General features: G+C 39.0%; 1 protein-coding gene across 5 annotated transcripts in view; it reads left to right on the forward strand.

Annotated features, from left to right (window-relative positions):
• The window catches only part of KIDINS220 (kinase D interacting substrate 220), a 96,282-nt gene extending 75,853 nt beyond the window's left edge, over positions 1-20,429 (forward strand). For all 5 annotated transcript variants that reach the window (XM_047068945.1, XM_047068944.1, XM_047068947.1 and 2 more), the window contains 4 exons: positions 11,037-11,168; positions 13,423-13,521; positions 14,526-14,762; positions 17,405-20,429. In XM_047068945.1, the coding sequence (XP_046924901.1) occupies positions 11,037-11,168; positions 13,423-13,521; positions 14,526-14,762; positions 17,405-18,667 (1,731 nt within the window). In that variant the 3' untranslated portion in view covers positions 18,668-20,429. The remainder of the gene's footprint in view (positions 1-11,036; positions 11,169-13,422; positions 13,522-14,525; positions 14,763-17,404) is intronic.
• The last annotated feature ends 209 nt before the right edge of the window (positions 20,430-20,638 follow it).

Consider the following 20,638-nt stretch of genomic DNA (forward strand, 5'->3'; position numbering starts at 1 on the left):
ATGCAACTTATTTAATAAATAGCGTTAAGACACATAAGCTATTACTAACATAAAATGTGTTTTGTTTTTATTTCTGGTAAATGTCTATGGAAGGAAAATGACTAGCAGCCTCAGTGAATAAATGTTGAGTTGTTTACAACCAGAGTTTCTGGCTTATGATGCAGTGTTTGTTACCAAAACTTTAAAAACTAAACCTTTACATCTGCTCATTTCTAATATCTTTTTAAGAAAACATACATACATGGTATCTGTATATATATGCACATGTACACGTATATATGCTAGCCCCATGGTATAAAAGTTCAAGGATATATTGGAGGAGCATTTTAATCTAATGGCAGAAATTAAATAGGATAGGGAATTATTCAAATGTGTGATTGAATCCAATCCAAAACAAAATACATTGTAAATTACCAGGTGTTCCTAATGGTCAGTTTAACAATGGAAAAAAAAAAGAGATTTCCCGTTAACATATTTTTATAAGTGAGAAGATAAAAGCTGTAGAACTTCAACTGTTTATTTAAAATTTAAGTGTCGCCGAGGGACCCTCCAGTCACGCGCAGGTTTCGGTGTTGTCTGTGGTCGTGTTAGTGCCACGTTCATTCATCACCCTACGGCTCGGCCCCCCTCACCTTTCACCCACACTCTTGTTTTGTGTTGTTAGGAGGTTATCAAGGAGGATGCTGCTGAGGGGCTTCCTTCACCCACAGACTCCTTGAGGGTAACGGCGTAGCCTTGTGCTGGGAACACGGGCCTGTCATCGCTTCTGCAGCAGGAACGACTGTCTTAGTTGTGGTGACAGCAGTTCCCTAACTCTGCCTCTGTGCTGTGATGGCTGCTCCTGTAGAGTAGCTGAATACTAATAATGAGAGCTCACGGATTCATTTAAAAGCTAATGCTTAACTTTACCCTCTATTCACTCAACTCTTTTTCCCCTTTTTCAATGACACCGGGATGGGCTTTGTTTTTTACAGCAGCCACCAGGAGCAGTCAGTTGGTGGTATTTGTTCCTTGGTATTGAGCTGTTTTCACCTTTGACTGGTGGTGTTCTTCGGCCTGCAGTTGGTACTGCACGCATGGAACACTTCTGAAAGTTTCCCAAATCCCCCTTGAGGGCACAAAAGCACATTATCGGCTAGATGGTGTAGACCAAAACGGATCTGTAGTGCCTCATTCTTAATCTAGGTGTCCACAGTTTGTGAAACCTTAGCGTGAATGTACTATTTTTCTTTATCTGTATATTTATTAAAATAAAATTTTTAGATAAGCAGGTGGTTCATTATATAACTGGAATTTTTTAAACCTTTTTTTGGCTAACGCCTTAAAGCGAGTTTCTTTTAAAAAACTGTATAGGAAATCATTTCATATATTTATCATTCATTCAAGACTTTGTATTTAGTAAGAGATTTGTTTAATGTGATGAGCCTGAAAATCTTCATTTACTCAGTGTGGAATTTAGGAACCCACTCTGTATTTTAATGTCTACTGATTAATTTATAGAACGTTATGCCCGTGTAAACATGATCAGTTTAAGCTAGAGCTCTGCTAAAATGCGGCATGACGGTTAGAATTAATGTGGGGAAATACTACATCCTGAGCTTACCCACAATTTTTAACTTAAAACATGCATTTGGGTAGGCAATAGTTCTTTAACTTTAATTTTCTTTGAGTTTTTCTTTGAGAAACTTTGAGTTTCTTGGAGTTTCTCTAAGAGAAAGAACCAACTTGGTGTTTTCACTGAGGAGCTGATGATTCTTTTTAAGTCATTAATGTTTCAGCTGAAGTGTTTGAGTGACTCCAATTATCCAGGAATAATAGACACAATAAACCACTATAATTCTATTTGGGTGTTGGGGGAATCTTTTATCCGTGGATCATTGCCACTGTATGCAAGAATGACTTTTAGTTTAGTCAGAGAGCCTTTCATACATACCTTCGTGCGTGTAATGCAATTCTCTAAGCTAAAATTCCTTAGCAAACTTTTGATGAAAATCAGATACTGTGAAGAATTTGATGGTCTTAATGACACAGACATGCTGAAATAGTCGCTATTCCCATGCTCGAGTGTGTGGACAAAGACTTATAATTAAAAGATATCTGTAGTTTCTTTCAGGGACCAGTGAAGGAGCATCAAGCAAATTGGAAATGGGTTTTTGGGGAAGGGGAAATAATGCAATTCTTGCGATGTGTTTAGAAACCCAATAACAAAGCAGAAAGGTGCTCTGCCTACATTAGTGCCTTTGTTTAGTAAAATAACCATACTATTTGCTGTTCTTTTAACATTAAAAGGTAGTTTTGTGATTGGCCTAGTGAATAATAAATGCTTATCACGCTTTTTTTGCTTTTAAGAAATTAACAATGACAATAGCATGTAAAATTTGTTTGGTAGAAGACTAGTAAAAGTAGACACGTAGTTCAAAGCCAAATTAAAAGCAGTGGTGGAAATGTGGAGAAGTATCTGTACGTGGGAACCTTGTCTGGGATCTTTAGAGCTGAATCAACATAGCAGTAGTTAATGTAAAAAATAGCTAGCTCTTCATGGCTCATACGGCTTTCCAGTCCTGTAGTAGAAAATGGTAGATTTCTGAGATAACAGGCCTGTGGATTGAGTCCGTCTGCTCATTCAGCTGTCCCCCCTGTATGCAGGAGGTGATGACAAGAGGCGCTTATAGATAAGTCAGGAGCTACACAAACATCTTGGGACAAATTGTCTTGTCATTACGGACACAGAATGATGAGTAAAAATAAATACAGAATACCACCAATAAAGCAAGACTGTAAAGAGTTAACCAACTGGGATTTTCAGTATAAGTGGTCCCATCTTTTTTTACCGTAAGGAATTTTGATAAACCTTTATAAAGTAGAGCCTTATGAAAACAATTGGGTTTTCTCGCTTAATTAAAGGAACACTGTAATGATTATAGCTTGCTTGCGAAGGACAGCCAAGGACTTACCAGGCAGGTTATTGGTATGTCCAAGTGTTTCACAAAAGTGAAGATGTAAAATACAAGACTCTATGCTAACTTTAAAAAATAATTTTATACTAGAGAAAATATATGCCAAATCTTATAAAACTGGGCAAAAAATTAACATTGGACCCAAGATATATGTTCCCCAGAATATCACAGCTAGAAAGGAGCTTTTAAGGCAGAGAAGTTCTTTTCAGAAGTGAAATATTAATCAGGACTCTGGTTCCTAAAGCCAGTAAAAGCAGAACTCTGGTCCCCACCTTGGACTTACCCTGCCTCTTGAGGATCCTCAGGAACTCTAGTACCTGTGGCCTCGTTCGGCTTCGTGGTGCAGAAGAACGTGCAAGACTGGGTCTGGGAGATTTCCCTGAGGTTTACTGGAGGGGAGCGCCAGGTAGATGCATGACGAGGATCCATGTGGCCTGTGTCACAACCCAGTCCTCAGACACGCTGCCTTCTTTGCTCCTGTTAATACTAAGCATGACTTAGCCAGGTATTTGATCTTAAGTCAAATAGACCCTGGTGGTTAGCTCTTTGCCTTGGACAAACTACTTAACGTCTTGGATACCCAACTTCCTCAGCTGGAAAATGCAGGCCTACCCCACAGGTCTGACTTAAGGATTACTCAGCCTTAGCATACTTTAAGTACTTAGTGATTATTATTACTACACCAAAGGCAAATTTCATGGAGCTTTAAAGACTCAGAAACTAAAACTGTTCCATGTTAAATTAAATGTCCTGTGTCTCAATAGTGGGAGCAGTGTACAAATACACCATTCAGTGTAGATTAACTCAGTCTTTTATCTGTTGATGCTTCTGTGGCGCGAAAGGTGTCCATCAGTTTGTTTTCTTAGAATTTAGAAGGATTTCTGGGTTGAGTGCTCCGAATACTTTTAGATTTTGACAGCCTTCTAGGGAATTTACTCGGTGCCTTTACTTTCTCTCAGTCCGATTCCCACTAGGAAATAGTGGCATCCGAGCATCCTGGGACCATGAAGGGAAGGACCCAATAGGGGAGGGCTTATCTCCTGCCAGGCCTCCTCGGGGCATTTCGTTGCGGTATTTCAGGTTGCTCATAGGAGTATTCAGTCTTTTTATTTAAGGCATGCTGCTCGTGTTGGAAGCTGTATTTCACTGAAAAGCAGTCCTTCGAAAGAAGGAATGGTACAGCCTCTCTTTACCCTTTTATCCTTCCTTGAATTATTTAGCACGGACTACCACCAATGCCTGTGTGATCACTCCCTGGCTGCACAAACTTGAGCATCTCCCAGGCACTATTCTAGTGGGATGCAGCAGTGAAGAAAACTGATGGAACTCCTACCCGCATCGAGCTTCTAGGTTTGAAGGCTGCCGCAGGAATTATCAGGACTCTGAGGTCATTCCTTCTCAGCCTTCTCTGCCACAGGGTTTACTCGATACCTTTAGACAGCTTTATTTAGATCACTTTTATACCACACTGAAAAGGCATGAAGATAAATAGTACAAAGTATAATCGTGAAGAGCTTCAGAACTGCAAAGGCAGTGTCGAGAACAGTATCCTTATTTCCAGCGTGCTGTTAGAGATTGATGAAAATGGTGGAATTAATACAGGCATCAAAAATGAAGGTCTTGGTTTTCATTAAACTGGATCCAGTTGGAGTAACTCAGTAAAAAGTAAAAAAAGATGGGGCTTGATAGTAGATAATTTTTATTTCCACCACTGGCTTAGAACTTCAACCTGTTTTCAAACAAGTATATGTCCAAATCAAGCTGTCTCTCATTGTTCAGGAGCAGACTTGGACAAGAAAGCTAAAGACGCCGTGGGTAAGGAGTGGGCATGTTTTAGGTTTTACGTAGAGTGCAGGCACCTGTCACCTCTCAGTGGCTTCTGTCGGGGTCATTCCTGCTTTGTAAAGTGATTGAGAAGTGCATTTTTATTCTGTTCCAGTATGGAAAAGTATTCACTTATTTTTCCTTTAATAATGTAGTGAAAAATTGCATTCACCTCAGGCTCGAAAGTCTTTGTGCCAGACTTCGACCCAAGAAAACTTTCTTTCCCTAAGCGATTAATAAACTGCCACAAAATTGGTGGAGATATTTCCACAGAAATATACTGCAGTAATGATATCATTGAGACTCTGGTGTACAGTTAGAAGTTAAAACATGAAATCGTGTTCATTGCAGGTTTTGGTACTTTTTTTAAAAGGCTGCCCTTAAAATGTAGTGTTAAGCCTTATCTGTCAACTTTGACCTCATTATTTCTCATGCAATCTGAAGAGTGAGTTATGTTTTCCAGCTAGGTCAACAACAGCTTTCTTTTGTGTTTTGGGTATCTTATACTAAGCTAATTTCATTAGCGTTCCTTTTTTCAAGTCTCCATGTGTATGTGTATATATATATATATATATATATATATATATATATGTGCATATATAAATGCGCAATATATATATACATATGTATGTTATATAATATATAATACATTTATATGTAATTAACATACATAGTAACTTTCTGAAAATCCTGTTTATAAGGTAGATATGTAAATTAGAAGAAAAGATTCCCATTAGGTGTTGCAGATACTGAATGTGTTAAAAGGACAACATTGACATCAGGCTAGCAGGGCCCTGCCCTTTATTAAAACAATGTTGTAAGTTAACTTTGAATCAGTATTGTCAGTCATCTGTAGATTATTTTCACTATTTAACAATTTTTACCACCACCCTAGTGGGTATAGAAGAATAATCGGTAACAGTGGCATCGGCTTTCAATGGAAGTTTTAAAAAATCTACATCACTGAAATCGTTCTGTTAATCACAGTATGCAGATACTTTCTGCCTTACGTTTAGGATTTCTTGAGCCATAAGGCTCTTAAGGCTTTCTTTTCAAATGGTATTTTAGTGCATCGATCATGTGCCAGATGCCCAGTGAAACAAACCCCAAATCTGAAAAGTAGATTTCTGAACATTAAGCATAGTGTGGCTAGATAATATTTCATTTTATGAGGTGCTCACGTGAATTCCAAGTGCTTAAATCTTATTAGTAAAGTGGTTCTGTTCAGTTGCAGTTTTTAATTAGGATATCTAAATATTAATTTTATACTGGTAGGTGGTAGGAATATTGACTTTTCACAGCAAATTTTATTTACCTGGTTCTCCTGTTGAATGTATGGCCCATGATTTATTCTTTTAATAGAAAGACTATATGTTCTGAGAGTACAGTTTTAATGTTACCAAGAGCATGTTAATGACATCACACTAACCTGTGTGTGTGCGTGTGTGCGCGTGTGTGCAACTGCGCATGTGTGTTCCTTGCCTGGTGCTGCTGCAGAGGTGTCTGAGGGGTGACAAGCGTGCTGCCTGTGTTTATTACATGTGCCTATTTGATGTTTTACTTAAGCTCGTGTCCTTCATTCTGTTTTATTCCTTCCTTAAAGCCGTGTGACTCTGGGTTTAACAAACAAAGACAGGTACAGAAACTTTCAGTGAAATCTTCCTACTCACTTTTCTTATTAGACTATTAGAAGCAGCCATTGGCACCTCGCGCTGGGCTGTTGATACACCTGTGCTTATTTCGGTGCCCGAGTTTATTTTAATAGCCGCTTTTAGCCTTTGCATGGCTCTCATTCTGGCTAATCACTTCTAAGCTTATTTGATAAATTTACCAAAACGATAGTGTTTCAGAGTGTAGTTTTAATCTACTTACAATATAAGATAATATAGTTGCATCAAGGCAATTTCGGTCTGTTTTGTTAGCTTTACTTTTCCCTAAAGAAATTCTGACTTGTGTGCATTTTGAAGTTTACATTTAACAGTTTAAACAAACTAACATCTTTTGTATTCAAATATCTGCATTAGAAATTTTTTAAAAATAAATTGTGATATATGTTGAAATGATCTGTTCTAGACTGATAGCTGATATATTTCAAATAAGAATGCATGATAAACTTCAGAATATTACCATTCTGTATTTTGTCAAAGTAATATAATTAGTTTTCTATTCATTTACCTGTTGAATTATTAAGTACTCTTTTTCCTTATCACTTTGGTACTCTTTGTCCTTTTATGAGGTTTCCATCCAAAAATCGTTATTTTGATTACTAAGACTCATTTGGTTTCAAAATAATTGTATTATATGTGATTATTTTAAATGTATGTTTATTTACTTGGAGAGAGAGCACATATGCCTGTACCTGTGCAGTGGGGAGGGTCAGAGAGAGAGGGAAAGAGAGAATCTCAAGCAGGCTCTGCACGGTTAGCATGGAGCCCCACATGGGGCTCGATCTCACAAACCTGTGAGATCACGACCTGAACGGAAATTAAGGGTTGGATCCTTAACTGACTGAGCACCCACACGCCCCTATATGTGATTATTTTAGAAAAGACCTGGCAGGTAATTACCATTTCTCCAATGTAACATATTTTAATTTATTGATAATTTACTCCTCATCTTGAAAAAGTCCTACCTACATATAACCAGGAGTCAGACTCTGGCTTTGGGATCTTATGATCATGTGTGTGTTTATCTTTTCTTATAAAGCTTCTAAAAGTCATTCAGAGAGTATATATTTTCTGCATCATCCCCAGTGATACAGAAATTATGTTTTAAAATAATTGATAAAATGCAAACGTTTTAAAGGTGCATAAAAGTAAAATTATGTGGAACTTTGTTTTTTCGAAGGACAACAGTGGTATCTATCAGCATTGCTCTATCGCTGAGCTCCCAGATTCTCTGTGGAAATAAGATACTCTAAAAGTTTACGTTTCCCCCCGAGCTGACAGAGTTAATTTGTTCCATGTCTATGATACTTTTCCTTTTTAGCATAGTCAGAAATAGAGTTTTGGGGGGATTAAAAAAACCTTTTTACTTTAAAATAATTTTAGACTTAAAGAAAAGGTATAAAAATAGTATTCCCTTCGTGTTAACATCTTTCATGACTGTAGCATACTGTTTAAGAGCAGAAGTTAAAATCGGTACGATACTGTTAACTACCTACAGACTGAATTTCACCGGTTTTCCACTAATGTCGTTGTTCTGGCCCAAGAGCCAATCTAGTTGTGTTTGTTTATATTTCTCCTTAGAGTTCTCTGATCTGTGACAGTTCCTTGGTCCTTCCTTGTCTTTCATGACCTTGATTATCGCTTCTGAAGAATACCGGTCAGGTCTTTTACAGACTGTCCCTCTGTTTGGGTTTGTCAGCTGGAGGTTATATGTCTCTGGTAAGAGACCCACACGGGTGGTGCCATGCCCTTCTCAGCGCATCCTGTTAGAGGGTCTGTGCTGGGCCGGAGTCTTACTGCTGCTAATGCTAACCTTAATCACTTGGGTAAGGCGGCCTCTGCCAGGTCTCAACACTGTAAAGTTGTATTTTCCCCTTTTTAACGAATAAATATCTTGGGAGAGATACTTTGATACTCTGCAAATATCCTGTTTCTACTTATACTTTTGCCCATTAAGTTCAGTACACATGGATGCATCTTAGATACAACCACTCTTGTTGTGGTGCTTTCTTAATGGTAACTTTCTGTTTCTTTCTTCTATAATTATTAATTCAATTCTATTAGGAAAAGCTGTCTTTTTATTCCTCAATTATTTACTCAGTTACTTATTTTCACTTAATTATTTCACTTACTCAGTTGTTCCTTTATAGCAGTATGGACTCATTCTACACAGAATAAGTTATAATCCATTATGATAATTATTTTGTTGATCAAGCTGTGACTTTTGAACCAAGAATATGTAAAGCATAAATGCATCCAGAGAGAAGAGACAGGTTGAGGAGTAAAAATGTTTGGAAGGCAGCAATGAAGACCATTTAAAAGATGAATATCATTCTCCGGTAAAAACAACGAAGTGCCTACGCACGCCGTGACACGGATGAACCTTGAAAACACGATCCCAACTGAAGGAAGCCAGACACGGAGGGTCACATGTTGTGTGGCTCCGTTTATATAAAAAGTCCCGGATAGGCAGGTCTAGAGACAGAAAGATTAGCAGTTGACAGGGGTTGGGAATGGATGTTGAAGGGTGGAGAATGACTACTAACGGGTACAGGGATTTCTTTTTAGGGATATGAAAATGTCGCAAAATGGATTGTGGTAATGGTTTTACAACTATGCAAGTATACTAAAAACCATTGAATCATCCACTTTTAAAGGGAGAATTGTAGGGTATGTGAATTATATCTCGATAAAGCTGTTTAAAAGGAAAGGAAGATAAAACCAATATGGTTATTAAGAATTCATAAAAAGCATTTTAAATTTCTATAGTAGATACTGGATAATTAGCACGTTGAATATTGGCTATACTCATCCAGGCAGAAAATAGAACTATGTATAGAGATAGGAAAACCAAATTATGGAAATACTAGTGTTTTGCTGTTAGTATTTTTTGAAGCAGTTGTACCTCGGACCGTATAATATATGCATGTTTCAAATTTACATTTAATTAAAAACGAACTCTGAGTAAACATGTTTGGTGCAGTATATTCCAAGTCATTAACTTCCAAACTTTTATGGGTCCGTCTCATACTTGTTAACTTGCAGAGATTCCCTAACTGTCATAAAATTGATACTCCAACTCCCTGTTCAATACGGTCTCATTCCCTAGCTATATTTATATATAATAAAGCTACGTGCTGTGTATATGCTGTTTGTGTGTATGTGCTCTCACATTACAAATTACGTTTAGCAACCGGGTAATAGGCAGTTTTGGCTGTGTTATCGTGTATTTTTGTCCTGATAATGGTAAAAGAGGCAGTAGAAAATATGTTTACACATCCTTGAGGATAGGATATTATTAAGTTAGATTGAGTGGTATACAGGGCAGATCATTTGAATGTTGTCTTTATCTGCTATACTAGTTGGTTTGTCTTTTCTTTATTGTGGTTATAGTTTCTTTAAATTTTTTTCTTTTTAAAAATTTTTTTAAATGTTTATTTATTATCAAGAGACAGAGAGAGAGCATGAGCATAGGAGGGGCAGAGACAGGAGGAGACACAGAATGCGAAGCAGGCTCCAGGCTCTGAGCTGTCAGCACAGAGCCCGACTCGGGGCTTGAACTCTCAAACTGAGAGATCATGACCTGAGCTGAAGTCGGACGCTTAACCGACTGAGCCACCCAGGTGCCCCCTAGTTTCTTTAAATTCTTCAAAAATAGTCCGTTGGAACAAGGGAAATAGGAAGTTGTAAGACCTGATAAGTTAGGGTTCTGGTACGAATCTGCTACTAACTAGCTATTTGTTCTGTGACTTTGAAGTCAAAACTTAACCTGTTTAGACCTCAATGTCCACACCTATAATTGAGGAGATCCATATATAATTGACCACAGGGCAAACACTTCTTTAGTACGTCACCACATTCAGAAGTTGTTTTTCTTCTAAGTAAGTACTAGAATTATTTATTATTGTGATTTTTCTTTCAAATGAAACCACATTTTAATGGATTGTATTTACTTTTACCTGTGGTAAGAAGTAATATTTCTGTTTTATATTTACGTGCTTATTGTATAGATTCTTAAAGGGAAATTTTAAATTCCTTGGATATAAAATCTGGTCAAGGTGTGAAAACTTCAGCTCTCATAGACTATCAAGCTAGTATGTAGAGACATTTAAAGCTGTTCAGTATAGGCATTTAAAAAATTATTTCATACATTTACCTTTTGTATTTTTATAATACAGTCATCTGAATTTTCCCTCTTCGTTCCTTTTTTTTCCTTTCCTTTTTTTTAACCCCCTGTCCTTCCTGTGATTAAGGGCTGTACCCTACTTTTCTGCGGTCAGGCTGTAAACATTTGAGAAGTTGGCCTAGGCTTCGTTCACGGAATGCTCTATCTTCATAGAAAAGTCGTTTTGATCAGGCTTTATTTGCTAGAATACAAGCCGCTCATTAAACTAGAACAGTAGCTAAATCTGTTCCCTAATGGCATTTTCCCATACTACACATATTTGTTGTTTTTAACCTTCGTTTGAAAATTTGTTATTAATTGGAGTACTTCTTAGTGTAACTTCATGAGAGTTTCTCTGTCATGCGCTACATGCATCTGGCATGAAATGCTATTCACACATGTATTTTTCCATGGCTTATCTAGGGGTCAGGCCCAGCCTCAGGAGCAGTGGTATCACTGAATTCAATGAATGTGGATGCGGTATGTGAGAAACTGAAGCAAATAGAGGGGCTGGACCAGAGTATGCTGCCTCAGTATTGTGCAACAATCAAAAAGGTGATGTGCACCCTGACCTGCTGACTCGAAGCAGGACTGCGGGTGTGGGGACGGGCTCTGTGGACAATGAACTTTTCAGTTCCAGCAGCTCAAAGATGGATTCTCTGTTGCAATGGGAAAGCTCCAAATGGAAACGTGATTCTCGCTCTTTTGTATCCTAAAATTGCCCTACTGGTCCTTAGTTTATAGGTGGATAAAAGACAGTAGCTGTATTACAGTGTTATTGTTTAAATTTTTTTTAATGTTTATTTTTAAGAGAGAGAGAGAGAGAGAGAGAGAGACAGACAGACAGACAGACAGACACAGAGCACAAGCAGGGGAGGGGCAGAGAGAGAGGGAGACACAGAATCCGAAGCAGGCTCCAGGCTCCGAGCTGTCAGCACAGAGCCTGATGTGGGGCTCGAACGCACTAACTGTGAGATCATGACCTGAGCTGAAGTCAGATGCTCAATCGACTGAGCCACCCAGGCGCCCCACAATGTTATTTTTTAAATGACCGAATATAAGTAAAAATGCCTTGATGAGAAATACAAAGCTCTGAGGAACTTCACATTTAGATAAACAGTAACTCATGTCTCCAATATGCAACACAGAACATTTAAAGGCTTTTTCTGTTATATTTTCTTTGTATTATTTGTGACTTAATAATTATCAGAGTAAACCACACTTGCTTCATTTTCCCCAAGTTCTCACTTTTATGTGTTAATAGGACTTAGGAGTATGTCCCATTTGATGAACCCTCATAGGTTTGGTGTGCGAGGCTCACATGCATGAGGAAGTTTATTCCTCCTATGTCCTATTCTTCCTACTCTCCCAGCCACCGCAAAGGTGGACAGTGACGCCTGGGATTCAGGGGAGGCTTCCCATATTATACAAGCCTGCGTCCCTGTTAGAGTGGATATTTGCACTAAGCTATGCTTTTTCCTTTTACTATAGTAGAGTAGAACACTAGTTACAAGCCTCTACTTTAAAGAATGGCATCTAAAAAAGTTTTGTAAAGAATGATGAGCATGTAAAATGAGATACCATTTTACTAATCTTAACTTAGGTTTAGTCGGAAAGGTTTCAGATAATGTCAGTTTCCTTACAGATCTAGTTAGTGCTGGTCCCTGTTTGCAAAAGCGTCAAGCATTGCCTTTCCAAGGTACAAACCTGACTCTCTCCTCCGGGCCACTTGGGTAGTATCAGGAAAGGATGAGGCCTCCAACTTGAATCGTGGGCAATTTTGTTTCCATCTTGACAGCATTTTCTTTCCACTCAGCTCTTTACTGACAGCCCTGGCTTCTGAGGCCCATCTTAGCCCTGGTTTTTTTAAGTGCTGCGAACTGCTTTGCATTTCTGCAGCAGGACCTCTGTCATGGGCTTGCTCTGTGCACTTGTGCCTTCACAATTAACTTGAGTGAGCAGAGGAGGGGCAGAGAGAGGGAGAGAGGATCCCAAGCAGGCTCTGCACTGTCAGCACAGAGCCCCATGCTGGGCCCAATCCCACGAACCGTGAGATCATGACCTGAGCTGCAATCAGGAGTCAGACGCTCAAGTGACTGCGTCACCCAGGCGCCCTCATTCTGTCAGTTTTAAACACAAGTACTCCGTAATTTTACCACAGTTAATAAAACCAGGCTTTGTATTTTGTAAAATCAGCCAAGGTACCTATTATTAATAAAGAAAATTTCATCCGTTCTTTGGGGGAAACTAGAATTCTAGAGACCCAATGTGATACAGTCATTTTTTGTGAATTCAATAAATTGGGAAATTAGTGGGTGGACATTCTTCATGGCTGAAGTTATCTAACATAGCTGATAAACAAGCTTGTCAGAACTTACCTCACTTGGAACTTAGTCTGTGACTGACACACTAACAAGGACAGATGACTCTGCCCCTCCCAGAAGCTTCGGTTCGTGTTCATATGTTACAAGATTAGAAGAGACGAACTAACAGTTGTGTTTATTGCTCATGACAGGGTGTAGGTAGTTTGGGAAATAGTTGGGAGGGTTAGGTCTCGGGTTGGTCCCTGAAGAGTGATTTGTATTACTTGCATGTTAAGACACTTGGAAAAAATACGGAGTGGTGGATATTGATCAAAGTCAGCTTGTGTATTGTATTATTACATAGGCTAATAACCTTTTTTAGGTCAGTGTTTTCTAGTCTGTAATGACTTTTTTTTAGTGCTAATGGAAAGGTACTTTTTAATCGCTACTGTTTCAGAATATCTCATGTTTTCTTTGTTTTTCTACTTGCGTTTGTTTTCATTCAGGCAAACATAAATGGCCGTGTGTTAGCCCAGTGTAACATTGATGAGCTGAAGAAAGAGATGAATATGAATTTTGGGGACTGGCATCTTTTTAGAAGCACGGTAAGATATCTTATATTTATGGAATTATTTACAGTAGTGTATAAGGCAAGCGCTGATCAGCACTGGCCTAAACTGCTGTTTTTCTGTATTCTCGTAGGCAGAATATCCACAGCAGTGTGTGGTAACCTTTGTCTTTTGGACATTTCACTTGGAAATTTGGGGAAGAGGCAACCTGCCAATTCTCCACGCTTTCACTGACGAAGCCTTTTTTCTTTGACCTGCCTCTAGCCAGGCTCTCTGTGCCTCTAGGCCTCAGCCTCGGTGTCTGTCCTTGCCAGGCCTGCATCGCCCAGTTTTAGCAAGGATCACGTGAAGTCAGTTTAGAAAGGACTCCCACCAGCGCTATCTGATAGCCTTTGGTACCCGATCAAACCCCTCGTTCCCCATCACCCCCTAGATGATATCTGATCACCCTGGCCTGCCTTTCGGAGAATCCTGTCAAGTTAGTTTGGCCAGAATTCCCTTGACCTTGATGTTTCCTCTTAGAGATTTTCCACCCACCGACCCCCACCCCACTCCTCGCTTGTCCACACTGCTTTCTGGATTGGGCTCAGTGCTGTCTTGAGCTCTCTTTTCCCCAGTTGCAATAGTTGCTGATTAGAATCTGCTTTCACCATATCAGCTACTCTCTGGCTCCGGTTCTCTTTGACACACTACAGTTGCATTCTGTTTTGTTAAATGTTAACAAAATATAAACTGAATTTTGAACTAAAGTAATAATAACATCAGAGTCAAGTTAAATTTTAAACTAAAGTAATAATAACACAATGGCCAGATTAGCGCATGATGTACACATGATGATTTTGTCACTACTTCTTTTAGTGTAATTGAAGTGAAAGATAAGCAGATATATTTCAAATCCATTAGGAACTCACAAGAAGTCTGCCTTTTCATTTTCATTATAGTAACTTTATAGTGTTTTATTTTTTTTTTTAATAATTTTTAAAGCTTCTAAACTGTGATTTGTCAGTGTGGATATTGATGTTCTTTTTCCTTCCGTTAAGGTACTAGAAATGAGAAGTGCAGAAAACCAAGCGGTCCCCGAAGACTCGCGTTTACTTAGTGAGAACAGCAGCGGCCCGGTTCCCCATGGCGAGTCTGCTCGGCGCGCCTCCCACAACGAACTGCCTCATACTGAGCTTTCCAGTCAGACCCCCTACACGCTGAACTTCAGCTTTGAGGAACTGAATACCCTTGGCCTAGATGAAGGTGCCCCACGTCACAGTAATCTAAGTTGGCAGGTATTTATTAAATGTCATTTTTCACATTACTGAAGAGGGAGGGCGATATTTAATTCACTGAGAATATCTTGGTGCGTTGATGTAGTCATTCGGAAAATACTTAATGAGTACCTCAGTGAACAAGACAGAGGGCTCCCTATTTTCAAGAAACTGTACTTTTCTGGAGGGGACAGTCAGTAAAATAAAGAAAAAATAAGATCATTTTGGAAATGGGTAAGAACCGTTAAAACAGTGCACTAGGGTAACAGCATAGAGAGTAAATGGGAACCGGGCTACTTTGGTTGGGCTGGTCGATAGAGTTCAGGCTTCACTTGCTATTTTCCTGTGAAAGTCAGTAGTCAGGGGCTAAGATACATCTCTATTGGAAAATTGCCACATATTACCCCTTTGAACGGCATAATTTGGTTTTCAGTACATATGCCCAGTGTGTAGGGATCCTCATTTTCTTTCTATCATCTGAGGTGAGCAATGGGTGAGTTCCACTTTCTGGTGTTCTTAGCAGAGAGAGGCCAGGTGAGAATCAGGAATAAAGAGGACAGTGAGAGACACATGAGATGGAGTGAGGAGAAGATAAGAAAAAGAAACTAGGGGAAAACAGAGCAGGATGCAGAAGAGAGGACAGGCCAGGGAGGAAAAGCAGTAAACAGCCACCACAAGAAACCGTTCTGAGAGGGAGTGAGTAGTATTTAGGAAAAGCGGTACCTGGTAGGTCTGCCATTTTTAAGAGGGTTTGGTTTAGTCTGGTAGTAAACACATTTTGTTGTTGTTGTTGTTGTTGTTGTTGTTGTTGCTGCTGCTGCTGCTGTTATCTTTTAATATATACCGGAACCTTTTTCTTTATGTTGGGAAACCATCTTATAATCGGGTAGTGACTGAGATAAAAATTCCCTTCTTTTATGAGAAGATGTGTTCACACTTGACCCTTTTGTCCCTGTGTTTCTACCAACAGTGCTTCCTTTCTTTTCCCTGGAATTCCTTTTAGCATTCCTTGAGAAATCCTCATTCTCTGCTTTTCCATACTTGGCATTTCCTACCGTGACCTGGAAACCCATGGCCTTCCCATTAATGCGGCGGCTCTCAAACTTTGCCGTGATCTCAGAGTCGCTTTGCACTTTTCAGGATTACCCAAGACCCGGGATAGCTTTCGTTTATGTGACTTGTATCTGTCCGTATTTACCATATTAGAAATAAAAACGGAGAAACTTTGGAAATATTTATGAATTAATTTAAAAATAAACACATTACATGTTAACATAAATAACATTTTCGTGAGAAATGACACTATTTCCCAATAAAGCAAACTTTAGTGAAAATGGGATTGTTTTGCAAATCTCTTTAATGCCTGGCTCAGCAGAAGGCAACCAGACCCCCATATCTGCTTCTGCATTAAATCTCTTGTGGCCTCACGTGTCATGGAGCCTCTGGAAGGCCCGCTGGACCCTGTTGTGGGACCGAGAGTGAGAGGCAGCTGGCATCGTCATGGGACGTTCTTTTGGGAGTTGTTTAGACCTCATGGATTCCTGAAGCCTTGTGGACACAGTGCATGTGAGAGCGGAGAAGGGTGCTCTCCTTATGGTCTCAATCCAGTGGCAGGGGCCCTTCTCAAGGAGATGGGTCATTTTCTCCCTGTGGAAGACTCCTTTCCTTGTTTCTGCTTCATGGCTCCAGCCTTTGCTCTTGTCCCTTCTAAGACTTCCTTGATTCTCTTTCTTCAGTTTCCCTCCTCTTTTTCCTAATCTGTAGTCTTTACTCCTCATTTATTAGCTTTTCTGAGATCTAAAGCAATTCTAATCCTAAAACTTCACATTGGAAATCAAACTTTTAAAAATACCTCATTTCTCTGTTTACTGGGATCTGACTGTTGGCCTCATGGCTTCCATTTCTGTTCATTTGGATCCTGTATTTGTCTTTTCTATTGCACTCTATGCTTTAATCCTTTAAAATTATTATTGTTATTGCTTGGCATTTACAGTACATTTTCTTAACTGAAATTTGGCAGTAACTTTACGTCATACAAATTAGGTAAAGGTTCTTTTTTTTTTTTTAATTTCAAGGGTATCTAGCAAATAATTCTTATTTTCCTATTAAAAATTTTTTTTAATTCCAGTTAGCTAGCATTCAGTGTAATATTAGTTACAGGTGTACAATATAGTGACTCAACACTTTCATACAACACTCGGTGCTCATCAGAGAAAGTTTCTTTTTAAGATACATTGAAGACTTGAGTATTTTGTTCTTGAGATCTATGTTAACCCTAATCTTCTTTGTCTTCCCTAAGAGGAATTTTTATGTTATATCAATGAAGGTGATTTTTACCTTAAATAAAAGTTAAAAGTTTGATGTTCTAAAAACAAATGCTAAGATTATTTGCTAATATAACTTTTAATTATACTTTAGAAGATTAATAATAAACTAATTTTATTAAAATTATATAAAGCTTTCTAATAACAGTAAAATTATCCATAAGTTCCCAGCTTTTATTAAACTGTGTTATGTACAATTCTTTTAAAGGAATTTGGTATTTTGAGGACACTAAAAATTCTGCGTGTACATATATATTTCCTAAGTTGATATTTATGCCTTTTTATTTATTTTTTTTTGCTTACTTGAATTCTTAAATTTATTTTTTTCTGTCTTCACAGTCACAAACTCGCAGAACCCCAAGTCTTTCGAGTCTCAATTCCCAGGATTCCAGTATTGAAATTTCAAAGCTTACTGATAAGGTGCAGGCCGAGTATAGAGATGCCTATAGAGAATATATTGCTCAGATGTCTCAGTTAGAAGGGGGTACAGGTTCTACAACAATTAGTGGCAGATCTTCTCCACATAGCACATATTATCTGGGTCAGAGCTCATCAGGGGGCTCCATTCATTCTAATCTAGAACCAGAAAAAGGGAAGGATAGTGAGCCAAAGCAAGATGATGGAAGGAAGTCATTTTTAATGAAGAGGGGAGATGTTATAGATTATTCTTCGTCAGGGGTTTCCACCAATGATGCCTCACCCCTGGATCCTATCACTGAAGAAGATGAGAAATCTGACCAGTCTGGCAGTAAGCTTCTCCCAGGCAAGAAGTCCTCAGAAAGGTCGAGTCTCTTCCAGACAGATTTGAAGCTTAAGGGAGGTGGACTGCGCTACCAGAAACTTCCAAGTGATGAAGATGAATCTGGGACAGAAGAATCAGATAATACTCCATTGCTCAAAGATGATAAAGATAAAAAAGTTGAAGGGAAGGTAGAGAGAGTATCAAAGTCTCCAGAACACACTGCAGAGCCGATTAGAACCTTCATTAAAGCGAAAGAATATTTGTCAGATGCTCTCCTTGACAAAAAGGACTCGTCCGATTCAGGAGTCAGATCCAGCGAAAGTTCTCCCAATCACTCTCTTCACAATGAAGGGGCTGATGATTCCCAGCTTGAAAAGGCGAATCTCATCGAGCTTGAAGATGACAGCCACAGTGGAAAACGGGGAATACCGCACAGCTTGAGTGGCCTGCAAGATCCAATCATAGCTCGGATGTCCATTTGTTCCGAAGACAAGAAAAGCCCTTCCGAATGTAGCTTGATAGCCAGCAGCCCTGAAGAAAACTGGCCAGCGTGTCAGAAACCCTACAATCTGAACCGAACACCCAGTACTGTCACTCTGAACAACAACAGTGCACCAGCTAACAGATCTAATCAGAGTTTTGATGAAATGGAAGGAATGAGGGAGACTTCCCAAGTCATTCTGAGGCCCGGTTCTAGTTCCAACCCAACTGCTATTCAGAACGAAAACCTAAAAAGCATGACGCATAAGCGAAGCCAGCGTTCAAGTTACACAAGACTCTCCAAGGATTCTTCAGAGCTCCATGCAGTGGCCTCCTCTGATACCACAGGCTTTGGAGAGGAAAGAGAAAGCATTCTTTAAGAAAAACAAGCAAAAGCAGAGTAGGATTACTGTACCCCTGTGACAAAGTTGACCCGTTTTTATAGTGAATCCATCCACGTATGTCATCTTTGTACGTTTCACTCACAAATAATTAACGCATGGGAAGGTCTTTGGTGAAAGAAACATACACTATACCACAGAGGAAAGTGTAAGAAAGGGTGGTTCCTCACTCACCGTCCACTGTCTTTGTAATTAGAAGCTTAAAAACCCACCGTTGTTATTGAACCTTTCATTGGCACACAGCCCCCTTAAATTTCTCGTGACAAGATCTCAGTATAAAGATAGGTCGGAAATATTTTATTAGACACAAAGGGTGTGGTTTGCCAAAGAAAATGAAAGCTAGAGACTCCTTTTCTACAGCATCCCCTCATCAAACATTCAAAGGAAGACATGACGTTAGATGAACCAGAAGCAACTTTTGCTCTTAGAGGGTAAGAGACAAGAATTTATAGGTTATGGAGTAGCCCAGAGACTAAAGGTAAATGCTCTATAAATTGAGAACCGGTGTTCTATATGATAGATAAATGGTTTAACAAGGGCTTTAAAAATTAATAAGAAGATGATGAACAGTGCTCAAAATGGAGCCCCAGTGACGAGACCTTTATGAGCTGCTAGGAGAGTGGCCTGCGGGGAGGGGCCAGGAACCTCCCTAGGACCCGGACCCTCTCCTCCAAATCCCAGACCTGGCTACAAGCACCATCCACCTGCTTGAGGACTCATGCTGGTCTTTTCTGTGACTCTTTTCAGTTGTGTGCCCAATTTTTCGTAGCCTAGCGGTGAGAGGGAGAAACATGAATTCTTTCTCTGGAGAATCAGGGAGGCATGGGTAATATAGAGGCACTAATAAATATTCATGGAACGAGAGAATGAGGAAATACTTAGGTCAGAAAGGTCGGTGTCACTTGACAGATGACAAGGAAATATTTAATTAGGTAAAACTAAATTATTGCCTTCTTCTCCAGGCAGAGTGTAGATTAAGTATCTACTTCATCTATTCCTAAATTAGCATGCTAATCCCGGGGAGCAGGGGGAGGACCAAAAGAAAGGATACACTTCTTTAAAAAGTTTAAAAACGTAACAAGACAAGGGTAAAAAGCAGATAAAACCGGTGAGATTTTCCATTTATTGTTAGTGGGGTTAAGAGAATGATCACATTTAAGTATCGTACAAGAAATGGACCTTGTCATCATGCATTGAGTATTTTTGTTGTTGTTTTAACATAGCTTATTTATGTAGAATTAATTTTGGCAGTATATCCGCAGTCACAGATAAGATCATAGATCGTAGGTGTGCCATTGCCCAAATTTAGTGTTGCATTTGTGATGGTTTTCACTGAATAGATTTTTATTAATATACTGAATAAATTACTTAGTTGACCAGTCACTGCACTAAATAGTTGCTGTTTTGGGGTTTTATGGCCTTGATGTGGAAGTATAACCTAACATTTTCTTAAGGTGTTCATTTCGCATGACTTTAACAAATGTTTTTAACCAGTTTTTAAAAGGCAGGATGTTATTGACATTATATATTGAAATGTTAACATTTTAGTATTAATAGTGCTTATTGGTTTGCAATATTGTATAATTCGTAATTATTTCAGAGGCAACATTTTGTTCTTTTTCCGGTGAGTAAACGCAGCCTAAGATCACTGTAGTACGTTCTTTGCGCTGTTTGTGAAGTTACTACTAGAGTGTTAAGTGTACCACTAGATTTAGAAAACAATAAAAAAAATTGCATGTTATTCTGACTCATGAATTTTTATTCACTACAGTGATGATTCACATTTTGATTACAAATGAAAGAGTAATTTGTGTGTCTGTTTTGTCGTATGTGTGCGAAGTTTGTGAAAGGCGTTCAGGTTCATGGAGCAGTCGCACATCTGGCAGACACCTTCTGAGCTCCCCACGAGTCTTCTGGAGAGAGCGTGGCTCCTAGGTCCCTGTGCCTGAA

The sequence above is a fragment of the Lynx rufus genome, unplaced genomic scaffold, assembly GCF_022079265.1.
Source record: "Lynx rufus isolate CCGP_SWC_20201006 ecotype Redwood Valley unplaced genomic scaffold, mLynRuf1.p SCAF_8, whole genome shotgun sequence".
Lineage (NCBI taxonomy): Eukaryota > Metazoa > Chordata > Mammalia > Carnivora > Felidae > Lynx > Lynx rufus.